The 18,316-nt window shown below is 35.8% G+C and overlaps 1 protein-coding gene across 1 annotated transcript; it reads left to right on the forward strand.

Moving 5' to 3' along the window:
• Positions 1-1,664: 1,664 nt before the first annotated feature.
• Positions 1,665-2,537, forward strand: LOC139888521 (uncharacterized). Its single transcript, XM_071871525.1, has 2 exons — positions 1,665-2,036; positions 2,232-2,537. The coding sequence occupies exons 1-2, from the start codon at positions 1,665-1,667 to the stop codon at positions 2,535-2,537; spliced, it is 678 nt and encodes a 225-aa protein (XP_071727626.1).
• The last annotated feature ends 15,779 nt before the right edge of the window (positions 2,538-18,316 follow it).

Raw genomic sequence — 18,316 nt, forward strand, 5'->3', positions numbered from 1 at the left:
TGGTTTAAAAAAATGCCGGAGCAACATATCAGCGGGTAATAGACGAAGCTTTCAAAGGTCAGATTGGGAGAAACTTGGAAGCATACGTTGATGACCTAGTAATAAACAGCACAATAGAACAAGGTCTGTTGGAGGATATATTAGAAACGTTCGCGTCGTTAAGAAAGATTAATATGAAGCTCAACCCATCGAAGTGCAGTTTCGGAGAAGAAGAAGGAAAATTTCTTGTTCACATAATAACTGAGCGCGGAATACGTGCAAATCCAAAGAAAATAGAGGCAATTGAGAATATGCCATCACCAACAAATAAAAAAGAAGTCCAAATTTTAACAGGTAAGCTGGTGGCACTAACCAGGTTTTTATCAAAGTCCGCAGAGCGATCACTCCCATTTTTTGGTACATTAAAGAATTGCTTAAAGAAAGCGGATTTCAAGTGGATGGAGGAAGCAGAAATGGCGTTTCAGGAAATGAAAAAATTGCTGAAGGAGCTGCCTACAATGACTGCACCAATTGCTGGAGAAACGTTGATACTGTACTTGGCGGCATCAAAAGAAGCAATAAGTTCAGTGTTGATAGCGATCAGAGGACAGGTACGCACTATAAAATTAAATATAGCTAACTTTCAATCAATAGGCATTTAAATATATAATTATGCTATGCGAACAGGTGCAAATGCCTGTGTATTTCGTTAGCAAAGCTTTGACAGGGAGCGAATTAAATTATCCTGCAATCGAAAAATTAGTTTATGCACTCGTGCATACGGCTAGACGCTTGCGGAGATATTTCCAAGCGCACCCAATAAGGGTTCTAACATATCAGCCGATAAAGAAGGTATGACACACAACTTGTTGTTGTCAATAAATACGAAATTGCTTGATAAGTTCTAGCAAATTCACATTCGCTGATACTTGTTGAGTAGGTGCTATATAAGCCAGAAAATTCTGGTCGCATGGCCAAATGGGCTATTGAATTGGGAGAACATGAGATAAGCTTCTCACCACGAAGTGCGGTAAAAGGACAAGTCTTAGCAGATTATCTGGCTGAAACAGCCAGAGATATCGAAGTCTCGCATGAATCAAAAGAAATACCACCTCCGCCCGAACAACTGTGGGAAATGCACACAGATGGGGCTTGTGGTCCAGAAGGCGCAGGGGCAGGAATAGTCCTAAAAAGTCCAGAGGGGGAAGAATATACCTTCGCACTGCGATTCAGCTTCCCCGTCACAAATAACGAAGCCGAATATGAAGCATTGTTATCTGGGATGCGGGTAGCAAAACATCTGGAAGTTAAAGAATTGTCAGTATACATTGATTCGCAGTTGGTTGCAAACCAAATTAACGGAATATTCGAAGCACATGATGAATCAATGCAAAAATACTTGAGGCTAGTGCAAGAGTTAGCAGTTGACTTCGATTTGTTCCAGATAACTCAGATTTCAAGGACGCTGAACAAAAAGGTGGATGCGTTAAGCAAGTTAGCCGCGTTAACATTCAGTCATTTTAAGAAAGAAATTTGGGTTGAGGAAGTTAAGATAAAAATCTATTGAAGAGAATAGTGTTTCAGGTGCGGTTGAAGAAGAAGAGCGAAGTTGGATGACACCAATAATAGAATTTCTAACTAAAGGTACGTTGCCGATAGATTCAAGTGAATCAAGAAAGATTAAGATGAAAGCACCAATGTATCTGTTAGACAAGGGAGTCCTATACAGAAAGTCTTTTCTGGGACCTCATTTGCAGTGTCTCAATCCAACTCAAGCGGAGTCAATCATACGGGAAGTACATGAGGGAATGTGCGCTTTGCATTCAGGACACAAAACAGTCGCTTCTAAAATAATGCGGCTTGGATATTACTGGCCGTCAATGTATAGAGATGCCGCAGAGGTAATTCGCAAGTGTCAATCGTGTCAACTTCATGCACCAGTAAGTAAGGCTCCGCGACATCCTATGATACCGGTTGCGTCCCCATGGCCGTTCTGCAAATGGGCAATCAACATAGTAGGGCCATTTCCCGCAGGACCAGGGGGTGTAAAATTTCTGGTAGTGGCCATTGATTATTTCACGAAATGGGTAGAGGCCAAACCACTAAAGACAATTTCGGGCAAGCAAATTCGAAATTTTGTATGGGAAAACATCGTCTGTCGGTTTGGAATACCAAATGAAATAATGAGCGACAATGGTACGCAATTTAACGAAAACCCTTTTAGTGACTGGTGCCAAGAATTGAATATAAAGCAAACGTTTACGTCAGTCGCACACCCTCAGGCGAATGGTCAGTGTGAGGTTACAAATCGGGATATCGTTTTGGGAATCAAAGCAAGATTGGGATTGTGCCAAAGGGGTTGGATAGACGAAATGTCTAACATTTTGTGGGCGCACTGCACAACTCCAAAAGGCGCAACTAACGAAACACCTTTCAGTTTAGTGTACGGGTCCGAGGCCGTAATACCTGCCGAAATAAATGTGCCAACAATGCGCATTGCTTCCTTCGATGAAAGTAGCAACAGCGAAGAACTGCGTGAAAATCTAAACTTAGTTTAAGAGCGCAGAGAAATGGCAGCAATAAAAGAAGCAATTAACAAGCAAAAAATCGCAAGCTACTATAACAAGCTCGTTCAACCATTATCTTTCCAACTGGATGATTTGGTATGGCGAAAAAACGAAGCAAGCAAGGCAGAAGATACGGGTAAGCTCGGACCTAAGTGGGAAGGACCTTACAAGATTATTGGCGTAAGCGATACAGGGGCGTATCGAGTAGGAAGTATGGATGGAAGAGTAAAAAAGCGCACTTGGCATGCGCATACACTGAAACGGTGCTACATGTAAAAACTCACAGAGGGATTGATCACCCCAGACAACTGTTTAAAGTTTTTATCATGTGAATTTTCTTTTTTCCATTGTAAACATGACAGCTAAGTGCTGATCAAAACATATGTTTGAAATAAATTGAATTATGCAATTTAAGCCAATAACTTGTAAATTTTTACATTTCTTGATTGCATGCCCCTTAAGCTGCACAGGGACACACTCCGAGTCTCAAGTGGCATAGTTTAGTTTGGTTACTAATACTATATTTAATGGTTACAGTAGTAAAACATTGGGTTGTTTCAAACGCTTGTACACCGCGCAAGACGGAGACTTGCACAGTCTAGACTATAAATTACAAGTTTGGTTACTTGTTTGAATAACCCGGACATTGCCGTGGCCGGAAGACTCTTGAGTATAGACATTGGTTTGTCTATAGTGCGAGTAGGTTACATTGGATTGTATATGCGCACATACTTATAAAATTTTTTTTTATAAAAGTCTTGAGTATAAAAATTATAAGCATTGGTTTGCTTTAGTACGCGTGCAACATTGGGTTGTTGGCGCAAGAGTAAAAAGATCATGAAATGATTGAAGGGTCGCTCCCGTCATGAAATTATGGCATTTATTCTACATATGAGTTATTGAATGCATCATATTGTAACAAATCATTATAACCGCCATTTTGATTTCGTAAAAACATAATAAATGCACCTTAACCATAAAAGTCATAGAAATATAAATTATATTAAATCAAAAGATATCATTTACAATCGGAGAGTGTAAAATCAACCGTTTAGAATAAAAGCGGGATATATACTAAAATTCAACCTAATATAAGCTAAATATAAAAAATAAAAAGGGGGTGGAAATTGGCGAGAACGTTTGCCCTACACTAAGGAGGATATGCCATCCTCGCACGCAGCGATCAGACGTATACCGCGCTGTAAACGGAAAAAAGAAAATATATTATAGGGATTCGAAACCTCAGAGACTGCAAGACCCATCCCTCGCTGGCAAAAAGTAAGCCACCATGGGTGGTAGTAATTAACCACCCAAGGTGACTTAACAAACTCAATCAAGTTTGTCGGACACTATCTCCTGAGAGGAGACGCTGGGATCATTAACAAGAGCTTCAAGGCGGGGGTTTGGAATATGTCGGAGTTGGGAGCAAGCTTCATCACACTTTTCCTTGGCCCTATCAACAAGCAATTCGGCAATATTAGGGGGAGTTACGGGAGGTACGCACATCTCCTGACAAATAACATTCTAAAATAGGGTACGCTCATATGCGCGGGCAGCAACCATGGCTGCACCAAAATGTTGCTTGACCGCTTTGCAGTCTAGAGCGTGTTGAACAATTATCGGAATGCCCTACCGGAGAATGTCGTGTTGCGCTTTAATAACACCGTGTTTGGCGCCCCAGGACTCCTGTGCCGAAATCCAATCGATGAAGCTTTCATTCAGAAACACGACATGGCTTTCTGCCTCCTTAAGCTTCGCAGAAAGGGCCGCAATCTCAGACTCCATGAAAGCCTTCTCAGCCATGTGCTGGTCCTCCTCCTGATTCCTTTTGAACATCATGACATTAATTCGCTCCTCCTCCTGATTCCTTTTGAACATCATGACATTAATTCGCTCCTCCTCCTGATTCCTTTTGAACATCATGACATTAATTTAGTCACAGCAACCGCAAGTTGAACAGTAAGCTTGGCATTCTCCTGTTGCAGCATAACCTCTGTAGGTGATGGCTGAGACGGATGTGCAAGGGCGGTGGACTTTAGTTGCAAGCGGTTGAGATCCTTTGCAAAATTGAATAATGTTGATTGTGTGTCAATATATAGCTCCTCGGTAGGAGAAAGAGATGAAAGCTTCTAAGTCAATGATTGGGGGGCACATGTGATGACCCGGAAAATTCTGACCAAATTTAAACTTAATCTTGTATGATTAATGTTTTCGACACGATAAACAAAGTTCATGAAGTTAAATCTCAAAATTCTTGAACTATTCAAATACTCTTCGATTGTTCTCAACGATTCGCGAACGATTATATGAAAATAGATACATATCTATATACTATAACTTGAAAACGTATCAAAGTGTTGCGTATATGATACTGTGCATTAACCTAATTGGTTTGATTATCTGATTGATATATTTAACTATGGAGTTAAAAGATAATGCTAAACGATTGAATTAAAGTATATTTATCAGGTCTTTTAATGATTATGATATTATTACGGGTCTCTATGGTGAGGTCCACGTTGATTTGAGAAATCATTCATTTTAACGGTATCCGGAATAAATGGTAAATTGTTTGTTTAAATAACGTAATTTGGACACATACAATAATAAGGAATATTAACTGTTAGAATTGGATACATGAATAACTTGCGATGTGTATTTTAAAACGTGTTTATCAATATTGAAAATATATATTTAATAATATGATTAAATATAATATTTAACTAGATTTAAAACGTTTTGGATTTGAATATACTTGATTAAATAATGAAACTTTGATTTATAAAAGTAAATGACCAAAACACTCAAAAGATTAAGTTACACTTTGAGTGGGTTAATTTTACATTAATTTAAGACTAATTTTTAACAAAGGTACGTGTCACAAAATGTAAAGTACTAGTTTTCTCAGCGTACGAAAATGCGTTCGAAAAACCGGAACCGAGACTTAAGTCGAGTGACGACGTACGACTTATCGGGACAAAAATTATAAGTTAACTATGCACATGAATTTAATATAATATATAATTAATTATATAAATTATATATATATAATTAATGCTGATGAGGTAGCAAAAACTGTAAACGGCCTTAACAGTCAAAAGTTTGATGATAAGGAATAGTATGGTGGTAAAGCTGAGAAAAAGAGAATGTTTGGAACTGGAAAACGGATTAGGCAAAGTATGAAGGAGGCTGTGGATAAATCACAAAGACTGAACCTACCTTCAAAGAATACAAATGATTCAGTGTCTGCTGAAGTCATTAACGAATACCTTACTCCTTACTCTAAAACCCTTACGGATAATATTCTTCATCATCATCTTATCTTGAATATTCTAAGATATCATCGTATCTTTCATTATAAATATCCTCGATATTTCTGAGGATAATTTCGTGATTATCTGAAATTATTCATTCCTTCATGCTATCTGTGTTACATCATAAAAGAAACTGTGTTAGTTTCTAAATCCTGAAAAATTAAAGTTTAAAATATGAATGTTTTGAAGTAGTGTTGGGAACTGAAGCATGAATTAGTATAATATAATGACGCCAGGACAACGTGATTATATTACAGTAAGTCATGTTGAGTTTCTAATGGAATGTGATGATTCACAGAACATACCGTTATCATGTACCATTTACACGAATCTTACATTCTACCCAATTTCCAAACATATTAAGAACATATCTTCTTAATAGTTCTATCTTTTCAGATATTTTGGTAATTTACCAAATCAAGATCGTGCCATTACGAATTCCTTCTCAGAACATTAACTATGTTTATTCAAAACTTCGTACCTACGAATTCTGGACCATTATCCGCTTACCTTAAGGTCGAGAAGAGAAAACAATAACACATCTTCTAAATATAAAGAGGAGTATAAATCACAGCAAATAGAAGAGATCATTAACCGTAGATGTCAATAATTATGGAAAGACAAATGCAAGGAAGGATTATGAAAACCACTACCCCAAGAGCGAAGTAAAAGTAAACAGATTCCTCCGGTGGGAGTTGGAATAGAAGGATGATTGTGGTGGTAGTCAGAATAATATCAAGAATCAAAACTGGATGAAGCATTTTCACAATGTTGTGAAAGTATGAAGCGAGGAAGAAGATGTAGGAGTGGTGAAAATAATGAAACAGAAGAATTTATAGCAAAAGACCAGACATAGCAATCGAGGCAGATTACGTAAAATCTCCTTAATTCCCGAAGAATCAAATCTTATTTAGATTATGAAGATTTTCTATTCCTTAAATTCCGGAAATCAATCGTTACCACGTCAAGAGATAAGACACATCTCTATTCTCCATTTCACTCGATTACGATAACTTCTCTCATACGCTTAGAGTAATTGGATTGTTTTATCCACATTATTCAAACGGTAATAAAACTCTATTTATCGACTCATATTCATCATGAAAACATTTTTATTATTAGCCACGACGACCTCACTCAAATTTCTGGACGAAATTTTTTTAACGGGTAGGTACTGTGATGACCCGGAAAATTCTGACCAAATTTAAACTTAATCTTGTATGATTAATGTTTTCGACACGATAAACAAAGTTCATGAAGTTAAATCTCAAAATTCTTGAACTATTCAAATACTCTTCGATTGTTCTCAACGATTCGCGAACGATTATATGAAAATAGATACATATGTATATACTATAACTTGAAAACGTATCAAAGTGTTGCGTATATGATACTGTGCATTAACCTAATTGGTTTGATTATCTGATTGATATATTTAACTATGGAGTTAAAAGATAATGCTAAACGATTGAATTAAAGTATATTTATCAGGTCTTTTAATGATTATGATATTATTACGGGTCTCTATGGTGAGGTCCACGTTGATTTGAGAAATCATTCATTTTAACGGTATTCGGAATAAATGGTAAATTGTTTGTTTAAATAACGTAATTTGGACACATACAATAATAAGGAATATTAACTGTTAGAATTGGATACATGAATAACTTGCGATGTGTATTTTAAAACGTGTTTATCAATATTGAAAATATATATTTAGTAATATTATTAAATATAATATTTAACTAGATATAAAACATTTTGGATTTGAATATACTTGATTAAATAATGAAACTTTGATTTATAAAAGTAAATGACCAAAACACTCAAAAGATTAAGTTACACTTTGAGTGGGTTAATTTTACATTAATTTAAGACTAATTTTTGACAAAGGTACGTGTCACAAAATGTAAAGTACTAGTTTTCTCAGCGTACGAAAATGCGTTCGAAAAACCGGAACCGGGATTTAAGTCGAGTGACGACGTACGACTTATCGGGACAAAAATTACAAGTTAACTATGCACATGAATTTAATATAATATATAATTAATTATATAAATTATATATATATATATATATATATATATATATATATATATATAATATAATTAAATATTATGTCAACAAACAAGAAAACAAAAGTTTGTGAGCTGGATCAGAGGGCCATGCGATCGCATGGCATATAGGCACAAAACCCATGCGATCGCATGGGGGTCAGAAATCAGAATTCTTCTATAAATAGCCCAGGTTTCTGGCCGAATTTATCCATATTTTTCTCTATCCTCTCTACTTATATTGTTATTATTATTATTATTATTATTATTATTATTATTATTATTATTATTATTATTATTATTATTATTATTTTTATTATTATTATTATTATTATTATTATTATTATTAATATTATTATTATTATTATTATTATTATTAATATTATTATTATTATTATTATTATTATTATTATTATTATTATTAATAATCCTATGATTATTATTATTAGTATTATTTATACATAAAATATTACGACGGAGTGATGACCAAATGATTTCAAAACGAGTTTTCGAGCAAGCTAGAGCTAAGGAAATAATGGGTTATTGCCAAGGAGGTTATGGGTAATGTTCGGGGGTATATTTGTGAATCAAACCTAGTGTTTATCATCTCTGTTGCATCTACGTACTTTTCTACAATATTGAATCTCAATATTGATACGTAAGCACTCATATTTTATCTTTTATAAATTAATAGTGTATACATACTAGTGCTCGAGTGTATATATTTATACATGCTTGTATACTAAATTTCGTCGTTAAACTGTTTATAATCAATCAAAAATTAAATACATATATTACTGGTAAAAGGTATATGATATACATGTTTTTGGGAAGCTAACGAAAAATCGATAACTTTTCATTTAGATATCGAATAGTTTCGATGAACGGATTAAAAGATATGATCAACTGAATTATGATTGACTTTAATTGGAATTGCTTTTGAATCTGCAATTAAGATTTAAACAACTTGTTTATAAGATTGATAAATTGAATTTTTGAATATTACCAACCGAGTAAATGAATCCTTATATAAGGTAAGTCTCGTTTTGTTAAACTATTGTCAAAAGTGACTTTTGAAACGACTTTGGATAACTTTTGTATGTCGATCTCGAGCATTAGGATTATGATACACTATGACCTGACCTAGGTTGATAGATATTTATTGACCAACATATGTTCTCTAGGTTGAGAACTACGATTATTTGATATTCCGAGTTTCGGTCACAATACGATGAACAACTATATGTGCTGCTAAGGTGAGTTTCATTTGCTCCCTTTTTAAATGCTTTTGCAATATATATTTTTGGGCTGAGAATACATGCGCTACTTTTATAACTGTTTTTATGAAATGAATACATATACTAAAACTGATTTTTCGTGAGTTTCATTTGCTCCCTTTTTAATTGCTTTTGAAATCTATATTTTTGGGCTGAGAATACATGCACTTTATTTTAAACGCAATGGATACAAGTACATACTAAATTCTACACCGAGTTTGAACCAAAAATCCCTTAGCTTTGGTAACTAGTAACTACCGGTTATAAGAACTGGTGGGCGCGAGTAGTTGTATATGGATCCATAGGGCTTGATATCCCCGTCCGAGCTAGAGCACTAGCCTTTTAACGGACGTATGCTATTTGAGAAGCGTACACGTTAGTTTGCGTGTATTATTAAGATGATTATACAAAGGGTATAAATTATATATACGTTAAGTTTAGTTACCAGGGTGCTCAATTTTGTAGAACATTTTGATAAACGTTTCTGGATGAAACAACGGAAATCTTGTGATCCACTTTTATATATAGATTATGCGCAATACTAAAACTATGAACTCACCAACCTTTGTGTTGACACTTGTTAGCATGTTTATTCTCAGGTTCCCTAGAAGCCTTCCGCTGTTTGCTTATATGATAGACAAGCTATATGCATGGAGTCTTACATGGCATATTTTTCAAGAAAACGTTGCATTCACCAAGTCATCACCATGTACCTTATTTTAACTGCATTGTCAACGGAAGTACTATTGTAAACTATTATATACGATGATTGTCTATATGTAGAAATCATCAGATGTCGAAAACCTTTGATTTAAATATACATTTATGGTGTGCCTTTTCAAAAGAATGCAATGTTTACAAAACGTATCATATAGAGGTCAAATACCTCGCAATGAAATCAATGAATGACATTTTCATCCATATGGATTTGGTGCGATCATCACAGCACACAATTGAAGGAAAGAAAATTGTTGGGCGAATGCTGGTAGGGACACCTTCAGGAGTTCGTCGACATTCGGAATTAATTGAGAAAGATCTTCTGGTTTGGTACATACACGCTTTGATGGCGGAGCTGAACAGCTTGGACCTGCAAAAATAATAAACATGGCATATAAATGCCATAATGTTTCAGGAAAATTGAACGGTCGTCGGATGAAATTCATACCTTCGCCAGGTAACCTTTTTTGGTTACAACATCCCGCTGTACCGAGTGTATGATACAATGACGGTAGTAAATCTGACCGGCTGGCTGGTGAAATTGACTGGTTACCCCAGTCGACAGTCGGGTTGGGCGTGTTTGATTCCAACTTCATCTGTAGTACGAATGGTCAAAACCACGTGTTAGGGATGCAATATGCAAAAGCATAAAAATATAAGATATACCTTTTTCAAAGTGTTGGCAGAGAAGATGACCAGAGAAGATTGTCTCGAAAAGGAAAAAGATGGTGAGATATGAAAAAGCCAAAAGGCTATTTATAGAGCAAATTTGAAGACTTAAAAGGCAACGCGGGTATAATGACAGCCGTACACGTGTATCAATCTAAGGCTAATTACCTTGTTAAGAGGTCCGGTGCACGTTAGAATCAACAGGCGGTTGCATAATTACCATCATTACCTTTTCAGTAAACAGTGACAGTTGTCACCTCGGTAAGTGGTATTGCAGCCGAAAAGACATGCTGGTGACTGCACGCATACATTGCATTAAATGCTACAACAGTATCCGGTTACGCAAATATATTTAAATACTCTCATAGAGCTGTCCGGTTATAATTGAAATCTGACTAATACTTATATTGGCACTATTAAGCATGCTTATCTGATTTAGCGAATTTTCAAAGCTCAATTGTGTATCCATTATTTCTTGCTATTTTGACGTCATACACTTTATTTCATTTGTATATAACATCGAACTGGGGGGACTTAATGATACGCATATCCGCAAGGCTGTGCGGATGCGCATCCAAGGCATTAAATCACACACAAAGGCGTGTGTCACGGGTATAGTTGCACACTATGCGTCTATACCATCTGATGCGAGTTTCGTATACTTGCATATGGGTCCGATATATTCTAGAAGAATGTACGGTATAATCAATACGGATTCTATTCCTTAAATAACGAAAGTTAGTTAAGGATGAGATTGCATTTAATTAGGGAAGGGATTCTACCAAAACCCTAAATCGTGAGCCTATAATCTCTATCGTACGAACAAAGCTTCTTACGATCTCTCTACGACTTTCAGGTATGTATTGAACTATGAAACCTTCATGTCTTTGGGCCACTCAACCTCGTATGCTAGGTTGTTGGTGGACTCTCAAATCGGCCACCCTGTCGGGTTCGAAACGATACCGACGTGGGTTATCCACGACTAAGCGTCGGAGGTCCGAATGTTGTTAGTCCTTAACCCCTTTATGCACTCAAGTGTAGGTTCACCTTGACCCCGTGAAAATATACTTGATTACTATCTTTATGGAACTAAGAGCACTATCTTCACCGATCACAAGAGTCTCCAGCACATCTTCGATTAGGAGCAACTGAATATGCGACAGCGACGATGGATCGAGACATTGAACGACTACGATTGTGAATTCGTTATCACCCTGGCAAGGCCAATGTTGTAGCTAACGCTTTAAGCCGAAAGGAGAGGACGGCACCTCTTCGTGTTAGGGCTCTGAACATCACCATCCATTCGAACCTCAACAGCCAGATCAGAGTAGCCCAAGATGAGGCTCTCAAGGAGGAGAATATATCTCATGAAAATTTGAACATTCTTATCTCCCGATTCGAGGTTAGGGAGTCTGGACTCCGATGTTATGACGGAAGAATTTGGGTACCTCTTTATGGAGATCTACGAAACCTTATACTTGATGAAGCACACAAATCGAGATATTCGATTCATCCTGGAGCGGTCAAAATGTACCACGACCTTAAGGAATAGTATTGGTGGCCGAATCTTAAGAAGGACGTTGCTACATATGTTGGTAAGTGTTTGACTTGTTCGAAAGTAAAGGCCGAACATCAAAGACCTTCTGGGTTACTTCAACAACCGGAAATCCCGCAATGGAAGTGGGAAAGGATAACAATGGATTTCATCACCAAGTTACCAAAGACGGTGGGCGGATACGATACTATTTGGGTTATTGTTGACCGCCTTACCAAATCTGCACACTTTCTAGCGATGAAGGAAACGGATACGATGGAGAGACTTGCTCAACTATACATCAAAGAGGTTGTATCTCGTCATGGTGTACCTTTATTGATCATCTCAAATCGTGATCCCCGTTTTGCTTCTAGATTTTAGCGTTCTTTTCAAGAAGCCATGGGAACCCGTCTCGACATGAGTACTACTTATCATCCACATACCGATGGGCAAAGTGAAAGTACGATTCAGACCTTGGAGGACATGTTGCGTGCATGTGTCATTGATTTCGGAAAGGCATGGGAAAGGCATTTGCCACTCGCTGAATTTTCTTACAACAATAGTTATCACTCGAGTATTAATGCCGCACCTTTTGAAGCATTGTATGGCAGAAAGTGCCGATCTCCTATTTGTTGGGCCGAAGTAGGCGAAAAGAAAATCACCGGACCCGAGGTAGTCCATGAAACAATCGAGAAGATTGCTCAAATACAAGCTAGACTTAAGACTGCCCACGATCATCAAAATAGTTATGCCGATCTTAAATGTAAAGACTTTGAATTCAATGTGGGCGACCGTGTAATGTTGAAGGTTGCACCTTGGAAAGGTGTGATCCGTTTTGGAAAACGTGGGAAGTTAAACCCACGATACATTGGTCCTTTTGAAATCTTGGAACGTGTTGGACCCGTTGCTTACCGTTTGGATCTACCAGCACAATTGAGCTCAGTTCATCCTACCTTCCACGCGTCAAACTTGAAGAAGTGTCTTGCTGCACCCGAACTTATCATACCACTGGAAGAACTTACAATTGATGACAAACTCCACTTCGTGGAAGATCCTGTTGAAATTATAGATCGTGAGATCGAAACTTTGAAACGCAATAAGATTCCGATCGTCCGAGTACGATGGAATGCCAAACGAGGACCTGAGTTTACTTGGGAGCGAGAGGATCAAATGATGCAGAAGTATCCTCACCTTTTCCCGACTCCTCCATCTACCTCAGCTTAAAATTTCGGGACGAAATTTTCTTTAACAGGTGGGTAATGTAACGACCCTGGATTTTCCAACGTTTAATTAATAATAATTATTAATAATACTTGTGATTAAATGAATGTATTGTTATACATTTACTTGTTACCATGATTGATCATACATGACTTTAAAATGCCCGAAACGTCTTTGTGACACATGAACTTTTGACGAATGATATTTTTAAATATCATTTACATTCATGATTAAGTTTTATTAATCATTTTTAATTAACAAGTGTTAATGGTTAATTACATGGGCTTTATTTGTTTAATTGCTACAAACTTTGAACTTGGGCTTTGATTAATGATTAGTGGACCTAGAAGCCCACCCTACATCTTTAATGGACTCATTAGCCCATTTTATTTATGCAAGTAATACTTACACTTAATTAGTGTAACTAACTTGTAAGGAATCTAGTTGCTTGCCTTGTTACACATCTTTCCCATAACAACACCTCATATAACCAACTTTAGAACCTTTAACATGCAATGGACTTGTGGACTAATCCTTTCCCCCTTTTTCTTGAGCTAACCGTCGGCTTTGGCTCCTTGGGGAGTGGTTTTTGCTTTCAAAATTTGTTAATATATTACTTGTATACTCTCATTCACTTCCTCACTCTTACACATACTAACTTGCATCTCATTTCTTTCTCTCATTTTTCTCTCTAATTTTGTAAGTAACAATGCTTCTTCTTCTCCTTCTTTTCTTTGAAAAACCGAAACATATACACCTCTCATCATCATTCTTTTGTTGTTAATTTGTTACTTGTTCTTTGTTGTAGTTTACTTACTTGTTATTTTAGTTATTACTTACTAGTATTTAAGAATCAAAATCTTTAGTTTGATTCTTCATTTTATCTTGTATTTACAAGAACAAACAAGAACAAAACTTCCTAGTTTATGTTCTATATATAATGTCCTAAAAGATTTAAGGTTCATGTGTTGTAAAGTCATACTTGTAATTCATGTTTGTAACTTAAAGTTTACTTTCTTAAAGATTAAGACTTTAGCTTGAATCTTTAAAGTATGAACAACAATGAACTAGTTACTTGTTTACTTAGTTATTTACTTCATTCTTGCACTTTTTAAATTCATGATTCATGTTGTTGTTGGTCAAGTGTTACTAGTTAACTTTGATCTCATTTTTCTTGAACAAAAGTTAACTTTAAAAGTTCAAGAACATGGAAGTATAACTTTTTAGTTATAACTTCATACACTTGTGTTAGATTTAACTTAATAACTTTAGATCTAGACTTTTGGGGCTTGGATCTTCAAGATCTAACTAAGAACTATGTTCTACATCTTAAGATCTTGACTAGTTAGTTTACTTTCAAGTTTGTAGTTCAATATTACTTTTATAGTTCATGTATGTGTTAAATCTAAGACTTTGATGTAACCTTGGTTCATCAAAACTACATACAACACTTAATTGAGTTGTGCTACTTATCTTTGACTTACACTTAGGTTATGATGGTCAAAACTTGGTAAAGATGATGTAAACACATCAACAAGTTGTACAGTTGAAGCTATATGCATCAAGGATGAGAACCGTGATAAGCATCGAGTACCAAGAAACCCCGGAACCTACTATTTTACTATTTCTGGGTCTGATAAGTACGACCTGGGCTACTGTAAAGATAATTTTCAGTTATCTCTGTTCGAGTAGATAACTTTTCATTTAGGACTCGTCTTAATCCGAGTTACGGTTTAGGATTTATGGCCCTCCGATCGTCACTATGTCCTTTTAACGTTGTGCTGAAAATTCTGACCTACTCGCACTTAGACCGCCGCCACGGTCAAACCAAGACGAGTTTGCTTCTTTTATTTTTTTACCACAACTAAAGGAATCAGATACGGAGCCATGGCCACTGGTCTCACCTTATTTCAGTAGGTATAGAGGCCGTGGTCTCACCTTGTTTTAAACTTCTTTCATGAATGAAACTTACTTTACACCTTTTGTTTGATGATGAATGATGATGACCCTTAAGACCTAATTTACATACATTTGAACCTATTGGGACGATTTACTGACTTAGTACTATTTGACTTAGGTTGAGGACTTTCCGGACCTACGTACTTGCTTATTTCCCGACTCGACTTTACCACTACTTTACCACTGTGAGTTATAGCATCCCTTTTTACTTTAACTATTTTGGGAACTAAGAATACATGCGCATTTTACGTTTTACATACTAGGCACGAGTACTTAAACTTTATATATGTGTGGGTTATACAACGGCATAAACATTCCCTTTATCTCGGTAACGTTTAGTCATTGGTTTTTGAACCGGTGAACGCGAATCTTAGATATGGATCCATAGGGTTTGACATCCCCACTCGGGCTAGTCACGCTAGCATTTAACGAGTGTTTAATACTTCGTATACATAGGCACTTGTCAAGTGTACTTTCAGGGGGTATAAATGTTAAGTTAGTTACCAAGTGCCCACGGTTAATCATATATTTATCATACTGTTTTGAAACGCTCTTTGTAGCACTGAAATCTCGTGGCCTACCTTACATACTGTTATACTTAAACTTTAGCTCATCAACCTTTGTGTTGACGTTTCTAAGCTTGTTTTTCTCAGGTGCTTAAGGTTGCTTCCGCTGTGTACTAGTCTTGCTGTAGACACCCACTGCTTTAGAGATGTCACAGCATGAACTACTTTGTCTTGCATTCAAACTTAATTACTTTTGAACTATGATTTGTACCGACCTGAGGGTCACGTACTATTTCTAATTGCTTCTGTTCATTGAGGCATACTTTTGATGTAAAACATTTGACGTTGGTTATGACGTCACCTTTTATCATGAATGCAAACTTGTTTTGAAAACGCATATAGTGTTTAACCTTGTAATGATCCTGCTGTTGATGATTCGTACACGATGGTTTTGTACGGGGCATTACAATATTCATTTAACTTCGACCATTTTCGACGATTCACGAACAACTATTTGTGAGTAGATATGTATATAAATATAAATAAATAAATGTACATAATAAATGTTATTAATCGTTGTATGAAATTATTATTATAAGTAAATATGTAAAATAATATACAACTTAACCGTTAGAAATAAGTATGAAAAATTATGTAATTAATAATAAAATTTATTGTTGAAATAAATCTATATACATAAAGTATATCGAATATATATATTTGGCTTCGAATTCATTTAGTAAACTATAGTAGCACTTGTTCATCATTCGCTGGGTATTACACAACTTAAATTCAAACTTATATTATTTTAAAATAAACGGGGATCCGAAAATGAGTTTTATAAATTATAGGCTTATTTAAAATATATTTAGAAACTATTTGTTGAATTTTAAAACTTTTCATATTTTATTTAGGGTTGGGAGTGAATAATTAATGTAATTTTTATTTAATAATTTATGATTGAATTTTATACCATAATGACCAAAATAAATAAATATAGTTAATTTAAAAATATGAGATTTTTCTGAACACTTTTATTCGCCACTGAGTAAACAACGGAGCCCGAAATATTACCCATGTTAGACTGTCGGCACAAGAGTCAATATGGAGGCTGCTATATATTATTTTATTAATTTAGTTTAAATGCAATTTTCTTTCTATTAGTATTCTATTACATTAATTAAATATAGATTAGATGATATATATTTGTATGCCACTTGATCATTTCAACCATCCACCAACTTCACAAAACCATCTATGTCTTTTAATCTCTGTTTCTAATCGAAAATCATCACCTTCTTTGATAATCGCCACCGGAACATCCCTTAATCACCATTACCACTAAAGAACCACCACATCTTCAACCTCCATTCCACCATCTTCTGTTGGGTTCTTTTTCACTCATAACACTCACCACCTCGCCACTTTGATTGATCATCGACAACCACTGTAGAACATCCCCATCCTTCATCAACCATGAAACCTTCGTTACTAAACTACTGTCTTTTGTATCGGGCTTAGCCCTTTTATATTGTATATCTAGTAGGGTTTTACATGAAGTATATTTATACCCATCTATGATGTACTGCAGAATGACAATAAACATACCTACATCGATACACCTTGCAACAACTACAACCATCACTATTTGGTTACCTTCACCAAACTGCCTTCTGTTTTCCTATCTTATTCGATCAACACAAAACATCACACTAAGCCAACACCATCATGATCAAACCGCCACCTTCGATTCATTCATCACTGTTACTGCTGCAGGTACTTTTCTATTTTCAAACCGATCAAAACACCATATATAAACTTCCTTTTAAAGCTATGTTTATGTTTCCTTTACAACTGAAAACAGCTGAATCAAGTGCTTGTTATTTCCTGTTCGAATACCAAATACCAAGAAAAACCACCACTAATCGCCACTCTCCCTCTCTTTCATTCTCTCTATCTCTCCAAATAATTTTCTGTTTCTATAGCCACAACCATCGAACCACTCTTGCCACCGCCACAAATCATCACCATCTCCATTATTAGCTTGCTAGACTGTTACAGCTGTGTGTGGCCGTCAATGTTTGGCCAAAAACAAGAACATTCACCTTCGAAATATTTATGAATGATTTATGGTCAAAAACTATTACATGCTTTTTATTAATGGCAGACATACTAAACCAAAAACCCCACCTTCAATTTAATAGAACGTATTTAATTATTTATGTGTAACTTCTGTTTCAGTCGATGAATAAAGAAAAGGAAAGTTGGCCAACACTCACACCCCACTTACTTTACATAAACCAAATAACATATAAATAAAATAACCTGGCTGCTATGTTCCTGGTTCCGGATTAAAACACAAATGTAATTGATGGGCCATGATCCTTCTTTTCACCTTGGGCCGTGTTTGTTATGTTGGGCTGAAAATAATTTATTTCTGTTTGGCCGGTTTACTACTCAAATACTCATAGTAGATCGATTATTGTTGCCATACTTATGCTTACATCTCTTTCGATGAC

Source organism: Rutidosis leptorrhynchoides, chromosome 2, assembly GCF_046630445.1.
Source record: "Rutidosis leptorrhynchoides isolate AG116_Rl617_1_P2 chromosome 2, CSIRO_AGI_Rlap_v1, whole genome shotgun sequence".
Taxonomy (NCBI): Eukaryota; Viridiplantae; Streptophyta; class Magnoliopsida; order Asterales; family Asteraceae; genus Rutidosis; species Rutidosis leptorrhynchoides.

What these genes read in the sequence shown, in the direction of transcription:
- LOC139888521 (XM_071871525.1), top strand. Translation starts at nt 1,665, where the DNA reads ATGAAAGCACCAATGTATCTGTTAGACAAGGGAGTCCTATACAGAAAG. An exon ending in CAGGGGGTGTAAAATTTCTG is followed by an intron (nt 2,037 to 2,231) that starts GTAGTGGCCATT and finishes TTGAATATAAAG; the next exon opens with CAAACGTTTACGTCAGTCGC.